Consider the following 8383-nt stretch of genomic DNA (forward strand, 5'->3'; position numbering starts at 1 on the left):
AAATACCTATTTCTGGATACCGAATTGAAACACCAGGGTCTGTTGGGTGTCCACTAAACTTTATTGTTTTATTTTTATATCTTTAAAAACTTGTTTTTGTTTTTTTCTCGTAATGTTAAAATTAGTTTCGGGTACGCTCGGTTTCTACGTGAGTACACTGAATGGTTCATACCTAGGTGTATGTGTGTGAATGTCGCAAGATGTTTATAATGTTCATTTACAACACGCGTTGGCTCAAAATCGGTAATACTTCAACCGATTTTCAATACTATCAATTTTCGTGTTTTTTCGCTTTCGTAATCGCTTTAGAGGCGGTGATTCGGTAGATAACATCTTACATAGTTGTATTTTCTTTATTTTTATTATATTATTATTTGTTTTATTCAAATTAGAAATTGTTGTTTGTCTTGTTTAAGCATACTTCAATTTGACAAATTGGTTTGTTTAATATTCATTGATTTTAAAACTAAAAATCTAACTGTAAAGATCGTCATCACCATTGTCGCCTGGCGGATTCGCTGGTACATTCGGTCCAGAACCTTGGGAAGTGCTGCTGGCACCCGGGAATCTATTTTGTTATTTTGTGGATAAAAAGGAAATAAATCAATTAGCCCTCATTCGCAGTAAAAATCAGGTCGAGATATTACCTGAAGTTCTGTCCAAAGCCGCGCGATTGCTGCAAAGTCTGTGCAAACATTTCGTATTTCCGAATATCGTTGTCCGACACCGAACGTCTTGCGAACTTCATCGCTTCTTCAAAGTGTGCACGTGTGATTTCCGGGACTGGATCATCCTCGTCCATCTAAATGTTGCGGCAGTTTCGAGTAAGCAATTAAAATCAAATAATTTTTGTTTTACTCAAGTCTTACCTCCATAGTTTGCTTCTCTGCGCGCTCCTTTTCCCGACGCACTTCGGCTTCGATTGCTTGCCGAATAGCCAACTTACAGGCACGCTGACAGATTTCGGTCAAATCAGCACCTGAGAATCCTTGTGTCACCTTGGCAATGTATGTAAGATCGACATCCTTAGCCAGTGGTGACTTGCGAAGGTTTGCCTTAAGAATAGCTTCACGCGACTTGTCATCGGGAAGTGGAATATAGATCAGTTGATCCAAACGGCCAGGACGCAAAATGGCTGGATCAATAATGTCGGGACGATTGGTTGCACCAATGATGAATACGTTCTTCTTAGCACCCATGCCGTCCATCTCAGTAAGAATTTGGTTAATAACGCGATCAGCGGCACCACCGGCGTCGCCTACATTACCGCCACGTGCCTTAGCAATCGAGTCCAATTCATCGAAGAAGAGCACACAAGGAGCAGCCGAGCGTGCTTTGTCGAAAATGTCTCGTACGTTTGCTTCGGACTCACCAAACCACATAGTAAGCAATTCGGGTCCCTTAACCGAAATGAAGTTAGCCTGGCATTCATTAGCAATAGCCTTAGCAAGAAGAGTTTTACCTATGTGCGGAATACGAACAGTAAGTATACTCATATTCAAGGTGGAACAAAATAGTTTTTCAAAACTCACCACAACCAGGTGGACCGTAGAACAGCACACCACGACTGGGCTGCATGCCGAATTTCAAGAATTTATCCGGATGTTCTACTGGATACTGTACCAATTCTTGCAACTCCTTCTTCACACTTTCCAATCCACCGATATCCGACCAAGTAGTGTTGGGCACCTCCACCACAGTTTCGCGCAATGCTGATGGGCTCGACTTGGTCATAGCATAACGGAAATTCTCCATAGTTACGGCCAAAGAGGCCAATACTTCGGCATCGATTTTATCGTCTTCCAAATCGATGAGATCCATTTTTTCACGAATCTGTTGCAAAGCAGCTTCGGAACAAAGCGAAGCCAAATCAGCACCCACGTGACCGTGAGTTTCAGCCGCAATTTGCTCTAAGTCGACGTCTTCATGCAATTTCATATTTTTGGTGTGAATACGCAAAACTTCTAATCGACCGGTGGCATCCGGAATGCCAATGTCAATTTCACGATCGAAACGGCCGAAGCGACGCAGCGCAGGGTCAATTGAGTTCGGCCTGTTGGTGGCGGCCATGACTATAAGATGCGAGCTCTTCTTCATGCCATCCATAAGGGTGAGCAATTGCGACACAATACGACGTTCCACCTCACCATGGGTTTTATCACGCTTAGGAGCAATAGCGTCGATTTCATCAATGAAAATAATAGCAGGCGAATTCTTCTCAGCTTCCTCGAAAGCCTTACGCAAATTCGACTCTGATTCACCGGCAAGCTTAGACATGATTTCCGGGCCGTTTATAAGGAAGAAGAATGCACCGGTCTCGTTAGCGACAGCGCGTGCAATTAACGTTTTACCTGTACCAGGTGGACCGTACATGAGAATGCCACGTGGTGGTTTCACACCGATAGCCTTGAAAAGCGAAGGATGACGGAGTGGCAGCTCCACCATTTCCTTTATTTGAGCCAGTTGCTTGCGACAACCGCCAATATCGTCATAGCCCACAGCGTTAAGCGATTCCTCTTCTTCCTATAGATCATAAGTGAAAAAGTGTTCTTAAACTAAAAATAAATAACTAGTTTCGTATAACTTTACCTCGCGTTTAATTGGATCGCCATCACAAAATATAACGGTCTCAGGTGCTACAATACAGTACGGCTCCGGATCGGTGAGAACAACTTTAAATTCTATCGGACGCATAGCAGCGCGCACAATGAAGTTGTCACCCATGTGGATGGGCCGGTAAGCTTCCAGGAAATATGGTTTCAAGTAGATTTCGAAAAGATTACCAGTCACACCTTCTGCCGTGTCGTCGATAGGCAAAATGCGAACACGTTTGCCGTACTTTACATCTGGACACGATTGAATGGAGACCACGTCGGACAAGTGGACACACAGATTGTTGCGCACAACACGATTCATGCGGATCTTCTCATTAGGGCAGTTTTCATCTGATAACACTATGCAGACAGTTTCCTTACGGCGCTTGCCCTTCAAAATAACCGTATCGCCTCTGAACAATTGCAATTCATCCATTTTTTCCTATGCAATGCAGGGAAATAACAATAATATTACTCAGCTGATAAAATAAATGACGAATTTTCTTTTAAAAATAAAAAAATTAGAAAACGTACGTACCCGGCACTAACTAAATATATATAAACATTTCAATTATACCTGCGACAATGACACCACGGAGTTATCATCGTTGACGGCTTCTTCAACGATTAAACGGTTTGGGCGGTCCTTACGCTTAAGAATTGCGGTAGCTAAATCATCACTGTTGGGAAGAAAAACAATTTTAAATCAGTAAGTGGCTTGAAAAAAGGCGTAATATTTATATATATATATATATATAGAAGTAAAGCTCATCACACCGCTTGTCACTAGAAGCTTGAGCGCAAATAGGTCCAGAATTTGCTCCAGAAGGTTCTCCGCCTTTGCCGTCTTTCTTATTTGGACCCGTCGAATTTGGCGATGGCAAATACAATGAACCTTGTGTTTTTTTCAAACTCTGCTCTTGTTCCTGTCTGTATTTATGTACAAAATTTGTTAAATCTTGATCCGCGTCCATTAAATCATCATCGCAGACATCGTCGTCGGCATCGGGACTCCAATGAAAAGGCACATGATGGCGTCCACTATTGCCTCCACTTCCAGAATTACCACTACCACTAGCCATTGTTTGGTTTATTCTTTTTTGATAGTTTATTTTTTTACAATTGCGCAGACAATTTTCTTTGTTTGAAAGTATTTCAAAATTCGATTCAAAGCGATGCCTTCAAATTTTTGGTAAAACTTTTGAAGACTGAGTTATTTTGAAAGATATTTCAATACAATTTGAAATTTGTAAAACAGGGTGGATTTCTTAAGCATATTGACATTTAGAAGCGTACAGTGGATAGCTCTACTCTTGTTCATGGGCATGGGTAATTACAGCCAGAGCAAATGGCGTATGAAAGGCTGAGTTGATGCCGCAGCAGGTCATTTGTAGCACTGCATATACAAATTGCTGTTTTGAGGTTATTATTTCAAAGCCTTCAAACAAAAGTTTTTATTTAAAAGCATATTAAATAGCAGGAAAACTATTAATTTTGATCATTTTTACGCTATTTTAGGAGGCATTTCATTAAATTAAAATATATTTCGTCGGTGATGACAACGCGAAATTGAAGCTAGCAGTGAACTCGCAGTCGCAGTCTCTGCAGCAGCAACTTAGTTTGACAAAACACAAAGTCGGCTTTTCAGAATTAACGAAAATTATGGTCTTTACACTCACCCTTTAGAATCGGCCATATTGGTTGTTAACACTTTATGCTTAATTCACTAAATATATGGAAAACTTTAAATATTATTTATACCAAAATCACTTAAACGCGGAGGAAAACTTTTCACTTTGCAACGAAGGCGGCAGACAGCGAACGCAAACGATTCTTTTTCCTGAGTGTGTCGAAGGTTCGTTGACGGGAGTCGACGTTCAGGCAGCGCAGCTGCGATTCGGAAAAAATTTCAGAGTTCTACTTTTGAGCAGCAAGTTTATAAGAGTGAAATGATATTGTTCTCCGAAATTTTCATCTTTATTCGGTATTAACATACTATTTCCATGCTCATTACTACTCGCTGTAAATATATACGTGGAATCAAAAATCAGGTAATTTGTGGAACCAAATTTAGTCTCATTATTTTCAATTATTAATGTTAATTGTAATATTCGCATGTGCTATCTAAATACAACACTGAAGCGAATGTTCGCTGACTCATGAACAGTGCTGCCCATTCGTAAAGACACGTCAGATTAAGAAATTTGCATTAGTTTGCACTTTTCTCCTATGTAGCTCAAGACTACTTACGAAGGTACCAAATTTCCCATCTATGAAACTGCAGAGAGGGGTATTTTCAAATCATTTGCAAAATATTAATATTAATTTGAATAAGAGTATAAAGAATTAAGCTCTCGCACTGGTTATAGAGCCATCTAGTGTAATTTTTTTGGTTTGAAGACGTGCTTATGTAAAAATAGTGATGCCACAAATTTCAGTTAGGTTAAATCGGGAAAAATAACTAGACATAGCCAGGGATAATCTATTATTATTTCTGACGTAGCTGTGGACCAATAACAACTAAATAAAGGATATTGTGTATTATCAATTAATTCTTATAAAATTTTTTACTTATTATGTTAATGTTAATCTTTATGTGTATATAAAAGAGAAAGGAAATTTTGTTTGTATGTTTCTCATGGACTCGGAAACATATGGTCATGGATGGTCAGGGACTGTTCCTGTGAAATTTGGTGGGGATCTGAAATTTTTTAATGTTCTTTAATGAATTATCGATGTGCATATCTACTTAGATTTTTAAATACAATTACGCTGACGCTTCCTTCTCCTTGCCTCGCATAATCAATATTTCAAACTCACCCACTGTCTGTCAGTTTCAAACATTTTCCATATGCAGATGCATAGATACCTTAGAAAATCCTCGAATTAACACAATATTTCCTCAAAAAAATAACTGTACTAAAATTTCATAGTACCATCTTTATCAGAACGTTCTATGCCTCCTTAAGTGTCTTCCAAAAATATTTTGTCTCGGAGCATTTCGATTTGTGCCTATTTTAACAGGCACATTTATTTTAGGCGTAGTTCAATAATTTCGTAACTTTATGAGTACGTACCAAACTTGTGGATAAATAATTCGAGTACAAATATTGCTATACTAAGGCTATAACTCACACCAAACATCCAGGCCATCCAGTAAAAATCGCTGGGAACCAGTATGTTGTACTGCCGTGAGTCATCCACGTTATAATCCAAATTTATGGCACCAATCGCTTTCATGTCGTAATAGGTCATAACTTGCCAATGGTTGATAAGTCCCGCTTCATTTACCAACGCAATAAACCGATTTAACGCCGGTTTGTATATGGAGTTCTCGTTAATAGGCATACCCAGGATGAGCCAGTCGTCCAATATAAAATCGGTGGCGAGTCGAAAGAGTTTCCGACGTCTGAGCGATTGTTTCAACTGGATGATGGGCCACAATGAAGTGGTGACAGTATAACCATAGGTGGTGTTTAGAGACAAACGAAGTGACAAAAACTTTGACCAAGACGATATTATCTCAAATCCGTCTTTGTAACGTGACCAGGCAGCAGCGCCAAAAAGATTTATGACAATTGGGACCTCTTTCTCATTAACAAGACAACGAATATCCGATTTTATAAGGTCCTCGAAGCTGCTAATACGCGACTTAGTAGGCGGTTGGGTCAGAAATGTCTTCAAATACACTGCGAACAGGCAACTGGTGATGAGTCCCACAAGGAATATTGTAAAATAAACATAGCTCATTCGCCAATTGTTGTGCGGACACATTGGAAATGTTTGACCTAAAATGCCACGAAAGACTTGTCCAGGACAGCAGAGCGCACCCCAAAATGTTCTACCCGAACTGTGCCGTCGAATTTGAAAATATTCAAATAGATTTAAGAAAAATCCCAATGCAACGCCTATCAAAATAATAAACAAGAATAACTGGGATTGAAAGATGTACACGAACATTTCGTTCACTTCGAGGTCGCGCTCTACCGGCAGCATTATCAGCCACTTGGCGAATTCGAAAGGATATGTGAACTCCTGAACGGGGGCGAAGAATCTGTAAGAACTCAAACTGGTTGCAAAGTCGATGACGCCCGACCGCGTGCTGTTGTGCTGATCTCTTTGATATATAGTTTCGTTGATGTTAATAAGGCGCGGAAAACGCAAGGTGGCGTTTAAATGTTGTCCAAAAGCCTCCACCAGTTTGCCTATGTAACCGGACATTTTCAGTGCACCACTGAGGTCTCGATACAGAAACGATCTCGGTTGGTTCTGATCGGGCTCTGTGTAGATTGGATGACCGTGGAGTTGGCGAGTTTTGTCGGGGAAATAGTTCGTAAACGGCATGAATGGAACGGCCGTCAGTTTGAAAGTAGGAAATGCATCGAACGTGAATACCATATGGGTACTTATAAAATCACCAAAAAGTGCGATGACGTTTAGAATTTGCAGCACTTGGCAATGCCGAAAGAGTTTTTCGACGACTTGTTCTTGGTGCACCTCTGCGTCAGCTTCCGCCAATAGAATTACATGTGTATCACGTATGTGCTGCAATTGTCTCGCAAGTCCACCGATTATACTGAATGAGTCAACGTTGCGCTCCACACACACCATGACGAGCAAATTGTGGTTGAAGAGTATTTTCAATTCCTTTTGGTACTGAGTTGCGGATCGTAGTTGTATCATCGGGGTCTCCATTTTTACCCAAATGTCCTTGTCGAAAGAGTTTGCTGCACAGTTTTCCAGCAAGACAGTTTGGTACCGCTGTCTATGATTCAGTTCCACAAGGAATTCGATGAGCCTTTGATTGCGGACATTTTCTCCTTCCTGTTGAACAGTGAAAGCGAGCGCCCACGAGAGGAAATGTATTAACGCCAGTGACTGCACAAGTTTTGAGAGCGCTAACATTTCGATGCTACTAACAGTTATCTTTTAGTACCGTAGTTCAGGAACCTCGTTGGGATACTGAATGTCAAGTTTCTCGCAAGTAAATAATATTCAAACGTTTGCCATCCCGAAAGCCCGTTTGCCATGATTTAGCAACTTCCAATAATGATGGAGATGACAAAGCTTCCGGGGTTCCCAATTTATGTAATAACAGTGGACCGTTCAACAACAATAATGAACGGTTTTATTGGTACATACTCCAACTTAAATGTTCACGAAGTACGGAAGGGATCTGCTGGCAAAATAAGTACCACTAGTTAACTGTACACCATATTAGGCAATTATCTGTAAGTGTGTATATCCAATAGGCAAATTACTGATTTATAAATTAACGCGAAAGATAATCTTCAAACAAACAATGGAAAATGGCTGAATTCAGCTCGTCATCAAATTATGGCTTCGAAAGACTACGTTGTACTTATAGGCAGTACAAAAGAACTCCACATAATTAGATGGATTCGCCTTCTTTGCTTACGACCGAGGGCTGAAATGGAATATGACGTTATTAAAGACTCAACAGTTTTCTATTGCATCGAAATGCAGGGGCGACCAAAATAAGTGGATTATACTTGGAAGAATCATTCTTTTCTATCAAAAAAGGTACAAAAGTTCGAGCGCTTCTTGAGGGGAGTTTAAGGAAACAATTTGAAATATTACGTCATTACAGGCACTTCGGTATTTATATACAAACATTTTTAGAAGCGATGTAATATCTTATGGGTAATACATTAAGGAGGCTCATTTCAGCCCACAGTGAGACAGAGTGTTTTCGGACGATCTCCGAAGTCCTAATTAGATCGTACTTAATTGAGTCTTTAGAGTCCAGCAAGTGTGTTCTATTTTCC

The 8383-nt window shown here is 40.1% G+C and overlaps 2 protein-coding genes across 2 annotated transcripts; both read right to left on the bottom strand.

Annotated features, from left to right (window-relative positions):
• Positions 1-40: 40 nt before the first annotated feature.
• LOC126755420 (transitional endoplasmic reticulum ATPase TER94) lies at positions 41-4444 on the bottom strand. The gene is made up of 7 exons (XM_050467972.1): positions 4274-4444; positions 3172-3274; positions 2590-3036; positions 1533-2523; positions 870-1462; positions 648-802; positions 41-568 (listed from the first exon to the last, which is right to left on the bottom strand). The coding sequence occupies exons 1-7, from the start codon at positions 4288-4290 to the stop codon at positions 475-477; spliced, it is 2400 nt and encodes a 799-aa protein (XP_050323929.1). The 5' UTR covers positions 4291-4444; the 3' UTR covers positions 41-474.
• A 1213-nt stretch (positions 4445-5657) lies between these two features.
• LOC126757450 (uncharacterized) lies at positions 5658-7499 on the bottom strand. Its single transcript, XM_050471371.1, has one exon. The coding sequence runs from the start codon at positions 7497-7499 to the stop codon at positions 5658-5660; it is 1842 nt and encodes a 613-aa protein (XP_050327328.1).
• Positions 7500-8383: the final 884 nt, after the last annotated feature.

This window comes from Bactrocera neohumeralis, chromosome 4, assembly GCF_024586455.1.
Source record: "Bactrocera neohumeralis isolate Rockhampton chromosome 4, APGP_CSIRO_Bneo_wtdbg2-racon-allhic-juicebox.fasta_v2, whole genome shotgun sequence".
Taxonomy (NCBI): Eukaryota; Metazoa; Arthropoda; class Insecta; order Diptera; family Tephritidae; genus Bactrocera; species Bactrocera neohumeralis.